The sequence below is a fragment of the Patella vulgata genome, chromosome 9 (genome assembly GCF_932274485.2).
Source record: "Patella vulgata chromosome 9, xgPatVulg1.2, whole genome shotgun sequence".
In the NCBI taxonomy this organism is placed as follows: Eukaryota; Metazoa; Mollusca; class Gastropoda; family Patellidae; genus Patella; species Patella vulgata.
Window position 1 is genome coordinate 13,147,197 of NC_065887.2, and position 20,060 is coordinate 13,167,256.

A 20,060-nucleotide genomic window follows, 5' to 3' on the forward strand; every position below is an offset into this window, starting at 1 on the left:
AAACCCACATTCCGACCATCGTCTTACCCATCAAAAGGAGCTACGTTGGCACTCGCTTACTTATTAGGAGCGAGTTCGACCAAGATTTTCCAGTCTGGTTCCCACTTGTCAGTAGTGTGGGAAGGTCGGCCTGACAAAAAACGCGCGTGGAGCCGTTTAGATATAGAGCGAACCCCAAGGTACGCCCTGTACCCGTTGGCGTGCACGCACGTAAAAGAAAAATAAATTGTGAGTCGAAACGCGCTGAGAATTTGAGGAACAGCCGCTATCCTGGAAATAACTCCAAGTTTAAAAAGATCCCAATTACTTTGTAGAGGTGTAATGTTATTGGTGAGGTAAATATACGACCATAGATGCCGGACTAAAACCAAATATGGACTGAAACAAATAGAGTCTAGATATGTCTATTTTATTAAAAGCATTCTGGAGAAAGAACGTCTTTAAGCAATATTAAATTCTTCACTATTTTAGGAATTTCTAGTTCTTCACATTTAGCTTTTATATGCGATCCTAGGTGTTGTCTCATGGCAATAACAGACAAAGTAACTAGACGTCGTGGACTACATGTTAGCGTATCAACACAGTTCATTACAGTCGATGATGCAGCACAGAATGACTGACACAGTGAGTAAGATAGACCACAATCATACAAAAACTTAATCATGTCCAATAAATATTCGTCTTTACAATGATCACGAAACGCACTGTAAAAAACTGAAGACACATGAGCATAGGACAATTTGCTGAAGTCACAGTTTTCTGAAATTAGATATTCAGCAGGAAATTTCAAAAATGACCAGCGCACAATAGCAAAATGGATGGGTTGAAGACCTCTCGAGTTTGGGAGATTGATGTCTGATCTGGCACTGAACAATATTTTCAAGCATTTTTTAGCTCGTTCATCTCTGTCTATATTCCTAGTTAAACCTCGTGGTATATCATCTATTAAATGCATTAACGCAGTGTATCCGCCTTTATAGCCGTAGTTTACATCTACTCCTATTTCCAAAAATAACTCCACCAATTCTATATTTAGGACCTTTAATGCAACAAGAAAATCTTGTGCATCAAATGGTGCTCCTGCAGCTAGCAAGATTTTTACAAGAGAGAGGCTGTTTGGTAAGGAAGTTATCGCCAACTCTAGTGGACGATAAGAGTCTTCTTTAATCGTCGTATCAGCCCCAGCATCCATTAGTAATTGTAAGCAAGCATCTTGATCACCACTTGTATTATCTGAGTTCAGGCAATGGTGAAGGGCGTTTCGGCACTCCAGACCATCAGAGAGATTTATATCTGTTCGATCGATGTGCTCAGAAAGTTCAGACGTGGGAGCATCTTCGTCGTCTTCAACACATTTAGATAAATCTTCAAAAACTCCGGAAGCAGTTTCATCTTCAGTTTTGTGATTTCCGGTTATATTTTGATTCAGTTTTCTTTCATAACCTCTTTTCAGAATTTCTTTTAAACATATAGGATCACAAATATAACATGCGGCCATAAGAGGATTAACGCCAAAACTATCAGGTTGGTAGATGTCAGCTCCACCGTCTAATAATAGACGAACACATTTTAACCTGTTTTCGGAATTTGGGTTTCTCTCGTTCTCAAAGCAGCCGAGGAGTGCCGTTTCCTCTGACGACGACGCACAATCGTTAACATCAGCCCCGGCCTCTATCATTACAGAAACACATTCATAGAATCCAGACATTGCTGCTGACATGAGTGGTGAAATACCATCACGATCATAGCTGTTTTTCCAATTAGAATTCAAATTAATGCATTTCATCAGGGCTTCCAACCTGGTTGCTTCATCATCATGTTTTAAGGCATCAAATATAGCTTCTGTATCATCCATATTGACATCTGTACCTGAAACATACAACATAATTATGACCTGATAACTCTTCTTATTCTTCATTATTTGACCACGTTGTGATGTCTGCTTACTCGGTTGAGTAGGTGTAGCAACTTTTCCAGAAATCTATAGCAGCTAGTAAGTGAACCAACCAGCCCTACTAGCAATAGCAGGAGTAAGTGCGCCAACCAGCCATACCAGCTATAGCGGCTGGTAAGTTAACAACCAGCCATTCGAGCAATAACGGCTAGTGCGTGAACCGACAGGCCATACCAGCAATGACCGCTAGTGCGTGAACCGACTAGCCCTACCAGCAATAACGGCTAGTAAGTGAACCAATCAGCCATACCAGCAATGACGGCTAGTAAGTGAACCAACCAGCCATTCCAGCAATAACGGCTAGTAAGTGAACCAATGAGCCATACCAGCAATGGCGGCAAGTAAGTTAACCAACCAGCAATAGCGGCTAGTAACATTCCAGCAATAATGGCTAGTAAGTGAACCGACCAACCATACCAGCAATGATAAACACACATCACCGTATTGTTAATATATCTTCTAAGTTGTAACAAGGAAATGGTGCATAATCCTTCAGATGGAACGAAAAACCGGGGTCCGGTCGTGTACACATTGGCGTTCCCGTTAAAAAAAAAACATTAGCAGTTGGTAATCAAAGAAGATTATTGGAAACGCCGATGCCAATGCCAATTTCTATCCCTTCGCATTGAACACAACGCCAAAGAATGAACAATCAACATGTTAGTCTTAAAAAGCCAACAAGTCATTGACAAAATAGTTGTTTTTTAATGGGGTTGGGATCGGGATTGGGTTCTGGCTATGAACTTAAATCAAACAGCTGTAAATTGGAAGAACGGGCTGTCAGATTTACGTTAGTTAACTAACATAATGTATATAAAATAGGGATCTAACAGAACATCGGCATAATGGACAGTCCTTATAACACCGGGAATAGTGGAACATTTGAACATCGGATAATCGTACTAAGGGACTGTCGGAATAACGAACTGTCAGATTTACAGATCGCCCAACCGTCTAGCAAACTCGGTGTACCATCGATCGAACGGATTATGGGTCCATGAATTGAAAAACAGACCGAGTAAAGCGCCAGACCTAATGATTAATATTGGTAGTAGTATTATCCTGAGTTAGGCGAGGACGTATAAAAATTGCGACCTCTAGAGGATCCAAAAGGTAAAATCGCGATTCTTCGTACTACATGTATCAAGGGAAACAATCGGTGCATGTCAAAATCGAATCAATCCCAGATATACTATTCAAAAAAAGTAGGGGATATTTGATTTTTAAGTGTTATTAAAGTCACCTAATGAAACTGACGAAGAAACAAATGACAAAATGAAATGAAGTTCACATTCATCGATTTATTCCAAATGATCTTTAGACTAAGTAAGGCACAGACTGACCATTATAAGGGTAAAATGATACCCGGGGTCAAACAGCAAAGTTACCACAGCATCACAACCAAGTCAGTAACGGGTAAATCCTCCTCTGTTTGCCAAACAAGCATTGATCCGACGTGGCATACTCCTAATGAGACGTCTAAGGTCATTTTGGTCCAGATTGTCCCATTCCTGTTGCAACGCAGCAGCAAGTTCTTGGACATTGGCAGGACGTTGTTGACGTTGACGTAACCTCTGTCCAAGCATGTCCCAGACATGCTCGATGGGGGAGAGGTCGGGACTCAGTGCTGGCCAAGGTAATGTGGTGATGTTCTGTTGTTGGAGGTAACCTGTAAAGATCCTGGCCCTGTGACATCTTGCGTTGTCATCCTGGAAGATGAAACGGCGGCCATGACGTCGTGCGAACGGCACAACATGGACTGCCAAGATGTTGTCCCGGTAGTACTGGCCTGTAACACGCCCTGCAACAACATGTAAAGCCGTTCTTCCAGCAACAGTGATGCCTCCCCACACCATAACAGAACCACCCCCAAATCGATCATGTCTGATGACGTTAACGTCTTGGAAGCGCTCGTTTCGACGACGCCACACCCTCCTACGTCTGTCCAAAAAATCAACAGTGAACCTTGACTCATCTGAAAACATCACATTGCTCCAGCGTCGATTATCCCAGTGTCGACGATCCCTACACCAACCTCGTCTTGCCTGAATGTGATGATCTCTCAAACAAGGGATCACGCGAGGACGTCGGGCGCGAAGGTGACCCCTATGCAGTCGATTCCGAATCGTCTGGCCACTCACTCTCACACCAGTGTCTGTTTGAAGACGAGCGCTGATCTGATTTGCTGTGATGACACGATTTCTCAAGGCCAAGGTACGGATAAATCGATCCTGGGCTTGAGTTGTCGCCCTTGGTCGACCTGAGCGTGGTCTGTCCTGTACAGATTGTGTATCACGGTATCTGGACCATAGCCTGCTTATGACAGACTGAGAAACATTCATCGTCCGCGCCACAACCGCCTGTGTTGTGCCGATCTGTAGCATGCCAAGGGCACGTAACCTTTCATTTTGGGTAAGCCGACGCATATCAATATTTGTTTTCTGGTCACTAAAACAATTAAACTGATGTTTCCACCCTGGAATTCAATGCCACAATGACTGTAACATTCAAAGTCAGAGTCGTGCAAATCTTGGGTTGGACCCCCATGATGATCCCAAGCATCACCTACATTCCATGCGGTAGCTATTGGTGCGTTTGGGCGTCACATGTAACTGGAAATGTTTCTTCTGTTAGGTTCTATAGTGACTTTTTTCGTAGTCATTTGCATATTTTAGTATTATGCCCCCAAAATCAAATATCCCCTACTTTTTTTGAATAGTATATTATAGTCCAAGATGTTGCCTCACAGAAATTTTACACAGCGAGACTAGGCGTCTTGGGCTACTTGTAACCATATTAACCCAGTCTTTCGCGGTTGGTGATAGAGAACCAAAGGTCTGGCAAAGAGGGTATGGTAGTCGACAATCATACAAAAATCTGTACTTGTTCAAGACATAATCGGCCTTATAATAGTCGCAAACACCAAAATAATAAACAGAAGAGATGTTGCATGGCAAAAGACATTTTGTTCAAGTAACAGTTTTCTGAAATAAGGTATTCGGCAGGAAATTTGAAAACGACCAAATCACAAGTGCAAAATGGACGGGTTGAAGACCTCTCGAGTTTGCGAGATTGATATCTGATTTGGCATCTATCAACAATTTAAAGCATTTTTTAGTTCGTTCATCTATGTCTTTCTTTCTAGAAAACACTCTTGATATGCCATCAATTAGATGTATGAGAGCAGTGTCTCCGTCTTCATCACGTTGATTAACATTAGCTCCCATCTCCAAAAATAACTCCACTAAATGAATATCACGGATCTTTGTGGCAGCAACAAAATCTTCAGAGGCATTAAATTCTGCTCCAGCTGCTAGCAAGATCTCTACTAAAGTGGCTGTATTGGCTAATGAAGTTATGGCTAACTCCAGTGGACAAATAATGCCCAATTCTTTAGCAGTAGGATCAGCTCCGGCATTCGTTAGTAATATCAAACAACCTGATCAGCACTGGTATTATCTGAGCTCAAGCAACGATGAAGTGCGTTTCTACCTTCCGGGTGATCAATCAAATTGATATCTGTTTTATCTTCCTTCTCTTCTGATTCCCAGTTATTCATGTCTGAGCTCTTTCGTTTTCTTTTTGTCAGTGGTATTGCACCAAACTTGTGTTGTTTGTGATCGCATGGTGATGCTCCGTCTTCTGTAAGTCTATTTTCAAAAGCTTTAGAAGTATCTGTGTCTTCTTTAGATGAAGTTGTGCCAACTATTAAAGTTGATTCGTCACCTTTTGTTGAACATCTACTAGCCTTGGTTTCATTTTGGCCCATTGGTCTTCCGTAACCTACTTTCAGAATTTCTTTCAAACATTTAACATCACAGATATTGCTCGCTGCCATAAGAGGATTTACACCATACCTATCTGTCTGGTAGACATCAGCTCCACCATCTAGTAACAGAAGAACACATTTGAATCTAGTATCGGAATTTTTGTTCTTTTCGTCGTTGAAGCAGCAAAGGAGGGCTGTTTCTTCTGTAGAGCCACAACCATTGACATCAGCCCCGGCTTCTATCATGACAGAAACACATTCGTGGAATCCTGACATTGCTGCTGACATGAGTAGTGAAAAACCATCACGATCATAGCTGTTCTTCCAATCAGAACTCAAATTAATGACTTTTTTCAAAGATTCCAACCTTGTCTCGTTAACTAAGGTATCAAATATACTAGTATCTTCTGGGATGTAGTCCATGATTTTCTGTAAAATGATTTTATTTTCCAATATTAAGGTTCCAAGAATTTCATCAGGTTTGCTAGATAATTCGAGTTTAGGTCACAATACATGTGTGAAGGTGTCAAACAGCCTTAGTAGGCCTATCTTGATATTAGAGTCTACAACCACTGTGGCCGACTTTTGCAATACAAACATACTATATCAATACTAAAAGGTCTGTGAAATAAACAGTTATTGACTCAATTGGCTTAAATTTAGTGCTACTATACCACTATTCACCTTTAACAGCGTCTGATATTTTCAAGTCACTACTCATCTACTGTCTATTTTAAAAACACTTATTATATACTACTTCTGAATTTATTAACATGCTACGTTTCGATACACATACAGATATCGTTATCAAGCATATCTGTATGTGTATCGAAACGTAGCATGTTAACAAATTCAGAAGTAGTATATCCATATAAGTGTTTTTAATTTGTGAAATCTATCTCTATTTGTAGGAGCTTTTACGGGTTTTACTTTTGACGTCATTTTCGGTCATGCGCAGACACTGGCCTTATTCGTAGACTGAAACCCATAGGCTAGTGTGTGTTATTTTGTGAAAATACCGTCGTACAGTAAGCTTCTTTTACATAAAATGGAACTGAACGCCATTTCTATATACGCGTACGGTTTACCGACCGATGCCAGAAAGCGATATTTACAAAAACCTCGATATAGGAAAGATACGACAAGTTTACCAGACCCGTAATTGGCCGTTTGCAATTGAGGAAACAGTGGATGACTGATCCGTGCTCATGGCCCGAACTAGAATTAAGTCAAACGCATTTTACGGTCAAACAAATATTATATATTAATTACGGGACTATTAACACAAAAGATTTAAATGGTCTATCCTATTTACATTCAACTGCCGACTGGGCAGTTCTTTGCGATGTTGATATATCGCCTGCTATAGCACTGCATGCTACCCTACACGACACAAAACACGGTACTATGTTGGTCTTTGAGGCTGTCGACTTGAAAATGATTCCAGCTAATAATACTATAAATAGTATGCAATATGCAAATAAGATTGTTTATGCGTGCTGTTAGCCAATAGCTATTGTAAATTTCCCCGCGTTTAGACGGCTCTAGCCAATGATAAAATAGTTGTTTGATGCACGGGGTAAAACTTCAGCCATTTTTATAAATTGTCCGCTTGATGGGATATGAATAGGCCCTAACAGAAAAAATAAAACGACGATCAAGTTGAATCTGTGAATATTTTTAAACCGTTTTTTTTTCTGTCACATAAATCGTCTTGGCTCAGCTTTTGGCACTCAGTGAAATTTTAATCCAATAAGTTTATCTTGCCGCAACCAAGAAGAAGAACGATACATTTGTGTCCATTTTATCAATTTCTAATTCAGTATTTGGTTCAGAGAACAACTGTTGAATGAAAATATGTAACTGGACTCAGTGCATTCTATACATCGTGATTATTATTTGTTCTCTTTTTTATTAGATGTGCTACGGTCGTGCTTACATTTTAATATCGTCTTGAATAATTATTTCGTGGAACCGCAGGTCACCATCTCTAACCCATTCTATTATTTACTCTTATGCTCTATTTCATGGCATTTTACAACCAAACAGATGTTATCTATTAATTGTTTGCAATAAAATTAAAACAAAACATATAAATCGGCTTCATACAGTAATGCATCTTTGTAATGCTTTTGCGTACTGCGGTCAACTGGACCGTGTACGAGCTTGACATATCGTACAACATGAGTGGCATTCAAGAATACTTTTTGTATAAAGAGAAAAAGAGGGAAAAAAAACATTTTCCCTAGCATTTACCATGTTAATACCCGTGTTGAAAAGGGCCAGGCTTAAAACAGACACCGGTATACGTCACGCGTAAAAGCTCCTATAAATAAGGATCATCTACTGTCACTGACAAGGGAAGTGCTAAATATGCAATTCGTCGTTGGTTCGTAGGGTCCCAGTCCATTTTTATTACCATTTTAGCAGCAGTGTTATGAGATTAGAAAATGACAACAATCGATTTGTGCATTGGACCCGATCATAAACGGACATTGAATAAATAAATTGGCCAAAATGAAACAAACTATTCTGCACTTACCCTATCAAACGGCACACAGAGCGCCCTCTTCCAAAGTCAAGGTCATGGCCGGGTTCAGCCGGGTCCAACACTTCAGTTTATTTTTTTTTTTAAATTATATATAGTTAACTACATTATATTATTATAGTGAGTGCCGTGATTTTTTTTTTTTGTTTTTTTTTTTTGAGGGGGAGGGGGGCGATTTCATATATATTAAATTATTCCTTTCAATGCGGCCACACTGTGTCAGTATGAAATATGTTCAACTGAGTACGGTAACAAAATAGTTGTGTGGGCATATAATTTTGATTCGATTTTTATTTTAAGTTTCCTACAGATTCTATAATTTGAATCTGAACAATTTTATCTACCTTTTTTAATTGTTTCAATTATTAATCGTCAAGAACGAATCTGTAATCCATGCATCACAGCGTCACCGACCGTGGTGATAAATTTGTTTTAGAGAGAACACTGCAGACAGTTTAGGAAGGAATCAAGGTCAGCAGTTTGTAAAATTAAATAAAAAGTAACAGCCTTGGAAAAAAATAGTTCAACAAGAAACAGTTTTGACACAGCAGGATGTTAATGGGCCGATATTGGACTATAAAAGACATTTCAATAAAGTCTAATGTGTTTTGTCCCTGATATGGCGCGTTTGATCAAAGTCCAAATTTAATATAAAGCTTCGGCTGTCGGCGAGAGTTATCCCTCCTTTAGTAAAATCGGAAAAAAAAAGAGTGGTAGTTTCAATTATTAATTTTCTCCTGTATGAATTTGTAACGAATATACACGTATTAACAAAGCTTTCTTATAAAACTGGGTATTTTTGCTAATGAATTCAACTTTTTACTCGATTGACACTGTTTGTGAATGAATCAAGCATCCCCGAGGTCTCTTCAGGTTTGTCATGAGCACACAGTAGCGCGACATTTCGGTCTCGCGTCATTTCGGACTCAACACAGACAACCTTTCGGACTCAGTTTGACGACGTTTCGGACTCGGATAAATAATTAAAAGATTGATATATTAGTAACAGATGGGTTTTTTTTTTATCATATGTGGCGCTGATAGTTGTTTTTTTTTTTTTTTTTTATATTTGATTGATCAACGATTGTTGAGACCGCTAATAAAAGAATAACACTGCTAGTTCTCTTTAGTTTTGTTTGATCAGCGACTTGACAATAAAATTAAAATATTGTTGAAAATCTGTGTTAGTAATACTTCGCTGTTTTTCTTTTATCGAATAGTAAATGTGGTCTATACAGTGCGAAATCCACGACTCCACGTGCTGTACGTACTTGATGGTGAGCGGTAAAATTTTACCTGCATGTTATTTTTATAAAATCCTTTTTGGCTTATTATAAATTTTACAGTTGTGATCAACTTTCCTTTCAACTTATTCCAAAATGTCACCTGCCCGAGTCCGAAACGTTAAGGCCATATTTATTTTTTAGTCTGAAAGGTCTAAGTCTGAAATGTAGCGGGACCGAAATGTCATGTAATCTTCCACACTCGAGAACGTAGCTAAAAAAAAATGGTTGAGTATTATCAGTAAAGTTAATCAAGCAGGACTTTAATAGAATTGAATAGATTAATCGTGCATTTTGCGCGACCCATAAGGATCCCTACTTACTTGCGATTTTAATTGTCTTATTTTATTTTGATTTCTTGTTGTACACAGCATATTATGTTTAGCCCTGCCTTCATGACATTAAGACGTCACACCTGTTACATTTTAAAATTTTGTGCAAAATCTTTATCAGGCTGAATGTTTGCCATCAGAGTAGCTCGCTTGAAGCTACTCCAGGGTGTCTCAAGGCAGTGGTTCTCAACCTTTTTTTGCCAACGGCACACCTTGGAATACATGAAAAAATAGCAGCACACCTGACTAAATATATATGAAAAATATTTGAATTTTGCAAAATAAAAACATGATAAGTCAGACGGCATACAACTGTAGACAGAGACTAGTATTAGACACATAGAATGACTCAAACTAAATAAAGAAAAACACAGCTATGAACTTATCAGTAGGCATCAGTTAATACTCAATTGGGATCACGTGGGTTTTCACATTTTCTTAGTGTGCCGTTCAAAATTTCGCGGTACATTTAGGAAGATCTCTCAGCACACCTGTGTGCCATGGCACACTGGTTGAGAATCACTGGTCTCAAGGTAATCTAGCCCCCTAATCCCATGCAGAATGTGGGGAGGGTGGGTGGCCGAATGGTTAGCACGTGCGCGCTGTATCATAAGGTCTGTCATTGAGTTAACTGGCAGGATTTTGATTCCCCGGTTGTACGTGACAATAAGTAGGGTCGTCTGTCCAACCTGGTGGGTTTTCTCCGGTTTCCTCCAACTGTTAATAAAGACCTAGTTTGTGTCGAGTGAACGTTAAACCCCTTCTCTCTCTCTCCCCTTTCAGCATGAGGGTATGGACCAACTCGGTCAAATATGTATTTTTCCATTTACTGGTATGTTATTAGCTACATGAAAGCTTATTTATATAGCATGAATGAATGCAGTCTTTGGATCGCATGCGGTCTATTAGTTTTCATAATTCAGCACTCTAAAATTAAATGGGGTTTAACATCCTACTTTTTTGCATGAAGTAGAAGTCATAGATAAAACTGTATTTTTTTTATTGTTTTGGCATAGTTAATATCTTGTCATATAATAAATATTCTTATATTTGTAGATCTATATGTGGAGTAAGGATACGAGTTGAACATTCAACTGGTGGAACAGTAAAGAATAAAGCATGTCTAAGGGAAGGTGGTGAGAGGGTTGAGATTACATCAAATAGAGGAACCTTGAGTAACTATAAACCTGATGATGACCGATCTTTTGAATATAATGAACATGGAAATATTAGATACGATTCTCGACAGACAAACATGTAAGTAGTTAAAACTTGTCGTCTTATTATTCAGTTGTTGTTGTTTGTATTTTAGAAGAGTGCCGAAAAAAGCTCCCCTTAATCAACAATTTGAAAAAATCGCTCCCCTAAAAAGCTCTCCCAGTTTCGATGAGAAGAGTGATTTAGAAATTAAGGAGAGTGATCTGACATCAAGGGGAATGATTAGTTTTGTGTGTATTGGAAATGGTTCTGAAGATCAATAACTGCATGTTAGGGGCAGGGCTGTCGGTAATTTTTCACAGATGATTAGCAGCACTGCTAATCAAAAAGTCCAATTTTGCCAATTTTGATTAGCAAATTTAAAAATTGATTAGCAGTTTTTCAGTTTCAACATAAAACACCTAAATAACAAGATTATTTTAATTTTAATTGATAACAAATGATTATATTTCATTCTTAAGATTTTTTAGAATTTTAGAACTTCTACAGGTAGCTGTGAACATTTCTGAATGAATGTAGACTTTTGGTTAGGCCTTATATCTGAAGCAAATTCTTGGCAGTGGCTTCTTATTTCTTCGTTAAAAAACAATTTCGTCTGCTTTTTATCGTGTGTTATTATTTTTGTTCAATCGGAAACACGCGGTATTTTACGAATAATCTCGATTAACTAGACGCACGCGATATAAACAATAATAGTTTACGGGAATTCTTACTTTGATTTCTCATTTTACAATACGTTTACACGTATTTATTTTTTATATTTTATTTACAATACGTGGGGGATACACTGAATTTATTTTTTTTCAAATTGAATACTGATATAATTACTCGAAATTGGCATGTCTCGCAACGTGAGTGGTACTACTTGATTCCCTATTTCCGGTTTAATCGTCCCGATTCATAGAGTTATGTCCCTGTATTATATAGTATAATGAATTGAATCTGGGTAGTTCGAGAAGAAAATGTCACACGGAGAATTCCGTTTTGTTTATAAAATTTATTTGATATTTTATACACGTTGAAAGTGTTGAGAAATGTGGATAAATCTTTGTGTCAATATCCCAAATGACAGGCATATTAATGATTCGCAGTTACTGCGAATCAAAAACGTTAGATTTTAATTTTTGATTAGCAACGGACAAAATATGTATCGCAAATTGCGCTGCGATAGAGCGATCGCTCACCTTAAATGAAATGAAATGGAGTTTAACGTCCTACTGTTCTGCTCCTAACCTGGGCTAATGAAGACGGGCATACGCCATACAGTGTGCTATGAGGGAAATTTTGCCCGGACAGCGGCACTACGGCCTATTCTTATATCGAATTCCAACTGCCAAGGGATCTTTTACGTGCACGCCAATGTGTACACGGGACCTCGGTTTTTCGTCCCATCCGAACGACTAGACAGCTTTCCTTGTCAGCCCCTCTGTCCTGCATCACTGACAAGGGAGAACCACGCCGGAAAATCTGGATGAACTTTCTCGGCCAATGCAGGGATCGAACACCCGACCTCCAGGCTAGCGAGCTAGCGTCTTACCCACTTAGCCACGTGATCCCCCGCTCACCTTAAAAACAATGACTGATTATTACGCCTGTACTGGAGAGGAATACACATGTAAGTAGTCAAAACATGTCATCTTATCATTACACCTGCACCGGAGAGGATGTCATCTTATTAAAATACAGATCCTATTTCGTTTCGTTTTATTTTTTATACTTCAAAATTTCATTTTACTTGTCTTCACAACACTAGGATCTGGAAGAGTTGTCATATAACCGGCGTTCTGGTTGAAGTGGGATAAGCCAATAAACTGTCTGCTATGGCGAGTTCTTGGCGTGTGATGCACAGAACTGTGGGTAAACCAATGTCTGACGTCATAGGGTCAAAACCTTCCACTACAACCGGTCAGATCTTCATGTACATGTAGTGTAGGCCATCGAAAGTATAAAAAAACGAAACAAAATATATGTCTGTATTTAGATTGTTTTCCGAAATGATTTTTTGTCACCTGCCTTTTGAAGGAAGCAGAATCGGCCTGTCACACTTTTTGCCGCTTATTAGCTACAGTGTTTAAACTTGGTGTATGTGTTTATTAAGTGAATGACTTGTTGGAGTTCGGTAATGAGCATTTTCTGTTTAGACTAAGCCGAGATAAGTAATTTGATTGGTCAATGCTTGATTCTAATTCTATGAGAGTGGTGATACTTGGTGTATACATGTAGTTTCATTACATCAACACCTTGGTTTGATAATGAGAATTTCTGCTCAGGTTAAACATGCATTATGCAAGAGATAAATCTGCCTATTGCATGTCTTTCATTAGGCCTGAAATGTTATCTGATTTATTAAATAGACATTAATTAACTTATCCAGACAATAATCAACTCTTGTTGTCAACACTAGCCTGCGATATTTACTGGATTATGATCCGATTTGCTTAGTTAGTTTGATAACGCGAATTTTCTGCTTAGGTTAAACATGCATTATGAAAGAGCTAAATCTGCCTATTGCATGTCTTTCTTTAGGCCTGGAATGTTATCTAAATTATTAATTTGACATTAATTAACTTATCCAGACCATAATCAACTCTCAATGTCAACGCTAGCCTGCAATATTTACTGGATTATGATCCGATTTGCTGCTTAACTTTCATTCATGATTTAATCATGAAAAGGATAATCAAGACTAGGTTTTTTATCGTACCGACTTAAGTAATGATGATCGAGGCTAGGCTGAAAATTCAATCGCTAAATTCTTGGTTCAGAGAGGATCAATTTTACTGAAATTTTCAGCAAATTCCCTTTACATTATCTAGTTTTTAACTATTATAGTGAGAACTGCCAGCTCTTTATTCAATCTCCCATAATGTATCTTTAAGAAGAATGATTTACAGATATTAACGGATTCTGTTAATTACATTTGATTGAAGGTTGGTGAGAGGGAAATGGGGTTTAACGTCCACTCGACACAAACTAGTTCATTTCGGAACTAACATCTAGCATGGTTCAGTTTTATTTCAATAATTTGCCTGCACATAGGGGTTTTTAGCAGTGGAAGGAAACCAGAGGACCCGGAGAAAACCCACGAGGTTGGACAGGTATTCCTACTCCTTGTCACATACAACCGGGGAATCGGAACAACGCCAGTTGACTCAATAACAGACCTTATGAAACAACACGCACACACTAACCATTCGGCCATCTACCACCCCCACCCCCCTTGAGGATTCTTACACTGCTGTATATAGCAGACTTAAAAGATCAGTTTAGTGAAAAATCCGTTTTTGCAATTTTTGGGGTACTGTAGGGAACACTATTGCTTCAGCATGAATCTACTTGTTATTGTTATTTTATTTCAGGGGATGTTGGATGGCCGAATTGTTAGCACGTGCACGCTGTATCATAAGGCCTGTCATTGAGTCAACTGGTGTGGTTTCGAATCCCCGGTTGTACGTGACAAGGATTAGAGTTGCCTGTCCAACCTCCTGGGTTTTCTCCGGGTCCTCCGGTTTCCTCCCACTGCTAAAGACTCCCACTGCAAGCGAAAATTAAACCATATGCTAGTCCTGAATTGACCTAGTTTGTGTCGAGTGGATTTAAACCCCATTTCTTTCTCTCTCTCTCTCTCTCTCTCTCTCTCTCTCTCTAATTTATTTCACATGTGATTTGTTTTTCTGTTCAGGATTGACAGAAAGAATGTTCTAGGACCAAGATTGATCCAAATGAAAACTTTAATTACACAAGATCCAAACATTATTAACAACACTACTCGTTATCCAACTTTGTTAGGAGAGGAAGCTGGTCAGGGAAATGTTGATTGTGTGGATTTTCTGTTAAAATCTGGAGCTTCGGTGGATTTAAAAGATAGTGAGGGTGAAACAGCAACTTGCCGCTGTTTAAAAGCCAGTGATGATGTAAGTGCTGATGACAAACTGAACTGTTTAAAGTTATTAATAAAAGCTGGTGCCAATTTATATGTTGGACATAACAAAGATGGTATGACACCACTGATGATAGCAGCAAGTGTTTGGTATGATCTTTGTTTAAAGGAAATATTAAAATTGGGTTATCTCAGTCGACGGAATGTAAAATGGAGAGTTGTTGATGATAATTATTATAAATACAGGCGTGGAGACTATTGGGGACACGGAAACAAGTTACATATTTATAATCAGAAATATCGTACCACTGTAGATTACAGAGATAAAAATGGTAGAAACGCTCTTCATCATTGTATTAGAAAAAATACATCCACATCATCGTCACGGGTCATCGCATGTATACATCATCTACATGAAGCAGGCTGTAGTTTCACTCTAAAATCAAATTTTTCATTTGACTGTTTCATAGAACAAGCTTTACGAGCTGGTTCAGTGGCACCTGTTGTTAAGTATTTGATAGATTTGGGGATTACGGTTAACTTGAATGAATGTTTACAATTAGCAGCTATTAATCTTCCATGAAAGTTTTGCTAGAAGCTGGGGCTGATTTAAGGTATAAACAAGACAATTGCACATTATTGTCCCCCGCCTTTTGAAGAAAGCAGGGGACTATTAAAATGGGTTCGTCCGTCTGTCTGTCTGTCTGTCTGTCTGTCTGTCCGTCTGTCTGTCCCGTCTGTCTGTCCGTCTGTCTGTCCGTCACACTTTTTGGGACACAATAACTCTCTTCCTAATTGAGCTAGAATGTTCAAACTTGGTGTATGTGTTTATTAGGTCAATGCCTTGATGGAGTTCGAAGATGAGCATTTTCCGCTTAGGGTAAGCAGAGATAAGCAATTTGATTGGTTGATGCTTTGGGACACGATAACTCTCTTCCTAATTGGGCTAGAATGTTCAAACTTGGTGTATGTGTTGATTAGGTCAATGCCTTGATGGAGTTCGAAGATGAGCATTTTCCGCTTAGGGTAAGCAGAGATAAGCAATTTGATTGGTTGATGCTTTGGGACACGATAACTTTTAATTGAGCTAGAATGTTCAAACTTGGTGTATGTGTTTATTAGGTCAATGCCTTGATGGAGTTCGAAGATGAGCATTTTCCGCTTAGGGTAAGCAGAGATAAGCAATTTGATTGGTTGATACTTTGGGGCACGATAACTCTCTTCCTAATTGAGCTAGAATGTTCAAACTTGGTGTATGTGTTGATTAGGTCAATGCCTTGATGGAGTTCGAAGATGAGCATTTTCCGCTTAGGGTAAGCAGAGATAAGCAATTTGATTGGTTGATGCTTTGGGACACGATAACTTTAGTTCTAATTAAGTGAGATTGATGAAACTTGGTGTATAGATTTATTATATGAATACCTTAACTAAGTTCGATAATGAATATTTTTTGCTGAGGGTAAGCAGAGTGATAAGCAATTTGATTGGTAGAAACTTTGGAACACAATAACTCTCCTTCTAATTGAGGTAGAATGTTCAAACTTGGCATAGGTGTCTATTAGGTGAATGTTTAAACTTGATGTATATGTAGATGTTCATTAGGTGAATGTCTTGACTGAGTTCAATAATTAACATTTCGAGCTGAAGCTAAGCAGAGCTAATCGATTTCATTTGTCGATGGTTTGGGACAAGATAATCTTGATTCTATCTGATAGAGAGTGATGAAACTTAGTGAAAAAAATAAATGTGCGATTAATTAATATGTGTCATCTATTTATTTTGCAATTTCGGCGGGGGACATCAGCCTCACTGTTGGCTTGTTGCATATGGCTTTGTTACAATTACTTCAGAGGGAATTTTATACCTTAACTAGCCTTCCATCTGATCTTAATCCACATAGCGAAATGAAACCAGTGCTTAAGTTTTTGTTGGAAAACAATTTAGATCCTAATACAGTATGCCATGGTGGAGGTACACCTCTGCTGTATTCATGTTGGTACAGATGGTATGGTTATCGTTTTCCTTTAGACTATTTCGTGTCAGAGAATGTCTACATCCAGAAATTCACATATGGTAATTTAGACTGGTGCTATGAGTTTTGGGTTGGTGATGATGTGTGTACAGCCTATGATACTGAGAAGAATTTGGAATTATTGAAGTTTTTGTATGATTGTGGCCTCTCTAGAAAAAAATGTCTGACTTTTAAAGGAGAACATAATCCTGATGATGTAGCGAGTTGTGCAATGTCAGGCTTTAAAGAAGAGCCTGATTCCGTGATTTGTGAATGGTTAGACAATATGTCTGCCATGCCGCCATCTTTAATGTATATGTGTAAACACAGGGTACGCGAGTTGTTGGGTAGGAATATCAAAAACAAAGTTTTACATCTTGGCCTACCCGTTGCAGCACAGAATACAGTACTGTTGAAAGATATATTGTCTAGTGACTGCTTTGATGATTAGATATTTAATCTCCGATACCACATGTCATGACCAAACTAGAACATAAAGAACCTGTCACAGACTTTGTTGAATACAAATTATCACATAACGTATATATACAAGTCTGGACATGAGGCATCTGTCAAACTTTGTTAGGCACAAACTATCACATTGTATATACTTTCTGTGATATTTTATGTATAACAAAGACTGTGACCGGTACCTTATTCCCAGGCTTGTCCATGATGCTATGTTTTTACTTTTTTATATGTCTACACTGAATGTATTTTGTTGATTTGTTGATAGGATATCATACTTATTTCCTTGTGAAACTCAAAAGACTGAGGTGAATATATTATTTTAAATTGACAAAGATTCTTGTTGAATTTTTAATCTGGGATTATTTTTGCCCCAAACTTTAAACCCAAACCCTAAAAAAATTCAGATTTTTTACCTCTTGAAACTTTGTAGTTGTTCTACTAGTCAGAGTTATCACCCTTTGAAACTGTGTAATTGCTGTACAAATCACATATTTAACCCCTTTCTCCCAGTGTGCTCATTCCGTACTACTCCACTATACACATGGTTAATCCGTAGGATTCCCACGATTTCAAATTATCTGCCCTGGCCTTGATTGTAGCTATAGTCTACGATCCAATCAAACCTGTCTTTTCGCCTTTGTTTTAATAAGGGTAGATAATCATATTCATGTCCATTTACTGAATGATTTATGTAAATAATGTATATATTTCTAATTCGTTTATATTTAATTGTATTATCAAAATCTGTAGTATGTTTCGCAGATTTCAAATATGTATAACATCTATATGTTTTGCTTTTGTTATTATTATTAATATTCGTTCTTATCTGAAATGTTTCATTCTGTTATGTTTATTATTATTGAACTTATACTTTGCAATTTGATTCACAGGAACTTGTCTGCAATATCACGTGGACGTAAAACTCTCAATAACGAACAATTCTCAATAAAACTCTTAAACCTACATAAAACTCCACAGTGTTCATTAATATATTATATAATTTGTTGTCAATAAATACGCAATTAGAATAATTTGGACTTTTAATTTAGGCCAATTCCTAACCTTATCAGATGAGAGTTACTTAACTTTGCAAACTTCCTTTTCAATTAACGATTTATGAGATTGGTCGATAAAAATAGCACAATCATCAAGGGCGGATAACTTGAAAACGTGTCTTCCCCCATAAATTAACCCAGGGTTTAGTGGAGTAGAACAGAATTAAACCACTGGGGATACCGAAACTAGTGAGGATAGTGGACATGTATGGCGGTTTAAAATAGCAGTTTATATAATTTTAACTCTACATTAATTGTTTCATAGTGTTTATGGATCCACTACCAGTTACCAAGTAATTCTTTGGAGGATTCGGCTGACGATGTCGTGTATTTCTAGATTTTTGGATATTTTAACATGTTGTATGATGCGGTCACCCAGACTGTCAATCCGTCCGTCCAATACTTGTACTCACTCCAGTTCTGAATTTGATTAAATGTTTCGAATTAGTCCAGCAAAGATTACAGAAACTGTCCACCAATTTGTTATAACACAAATGCTTACACTATCACTCACCCGGGTGAGGGTGGTTAGCGCGTGCGCGTTGTATCATAAGGTCTGCCATTGAGTCCACTGGTGTGGTTACAATTCCCCGGTTGTATGTGACAAGGAGAAGGGTCGATTCGTGGGCTTTCCCGGGTACTCGGGTTTCTTCCCACTGCTAAAGACACCTACCTGCAAGCGAATTATTGAAATAAAATTGAACCATATGTTAGACCTGGTTTGTGTCGAGTGGACGTTAAACACAATCTCTCTCTCTCTCTCTCTCTCTCTCTCTCTCTCTCACACATATTGTATTAACCAGTGGTTGCCAGGCAAGATTTACCCACATAAGGTAAGAGATGGATAGAGAACATACTAAAGAAAATGCGACTTTTGGTTCTGTTAGTGATCACAATCCAGGAAGTTACGGTCCGGAATTTGAACTTATAACCATCATTAGCCGGATAAAAAAATGCGTTTTATTCGTCCCTGCATTGGCCTGGAAAGTTTATCCAGATTTTCCGGCGTGGTTCCACCTTGTCAGTGATGCAGGACGGAGGGCCTGACAATGACAGCTGTCTAGTCGTTCGGATGGGACATAAAACCGAGGTCCCGTGTACACATTGGCGTGCACGTGTAAGATCACATGGTTGGAATCCGATATAAGAGTAGGCCGTAGTGCCGCTTTCCGGGCAAAATTTCCCTCGTAGCACACTGTATGGCGTATGCCCGTCTTCACTAGCCCAGTTCCGACTAAATACCTACTCCTGGCGGCTGAAATATACACATGGCTGTTCCTTAACTAGTATGACAGTCCGATAATCTTAGGATCTCGTTTTATTCATCTTATCCTTGCCGCAGGTCCCGTTCTGATAAGGGGAAAAACGCAAAACATTCAGGCCGTAGTGCCGCTTTACGGGCAAAATTTCCCTCGTAGCACACTGTATGGCGTATGCCCGTCTTCACTAGCCCAGTTCCGACTAAATACCTACTCCTGGCGGCTGAAATATACACATGGCTGTTCGTTAACTAGTATGACAGTTCGATAATTTAGGATC

The 20,060-nt window shown here is 38.5% G+C and overlaps 1 protein-coding gene and 1 long non-coding RNA gene across 2 annotated transcripts; one reads left to right on the top strand and one right to left on the bottom strand.

Annotated features, from left to right (window-relative positions):
• Positions 1-313: 313 nt before the first annotated feature.
• Positions 314-8,349, bottom strand: LOC126831822 (ankyrin repeat and KH domain-containing protein mask). Its single transcript, XM_050562451.2, has 2 exons — positions 8,266-8,349; positions 314-1,869 (listed from the first exon to the last, which is right to left on the bottom strand). The coding sequence occupies exon 2, from the start codon at positions 1,853-1,855 to the stop codon at positions 413-415; it is 1,443 nt and encodes a 480-aa protein (XP_050418408.1). The 5' UTR covers positions 1,856-1,869; positions 8,266-8,349; the 3' UTR covers positions 314-412.
• A 604-nt stretch (positions 8,350-8,953) lies between these two features.
• LOC126832209 (uncharacterized) lies at positions 8,954-19,157 on the top strand. Its single transcript, XR_007684596.2, has 3 exons — positions 8,954-9,144; positions 10,943-11,143; positions 14,787-19,157. It is a non-coding gene; the product is annotated as an uncharacterized LOC126832209 (long non-coding RNA).
• The last annotated feature ends 903 nt before the right edge of the window (positions 19,158-20,060 follow it).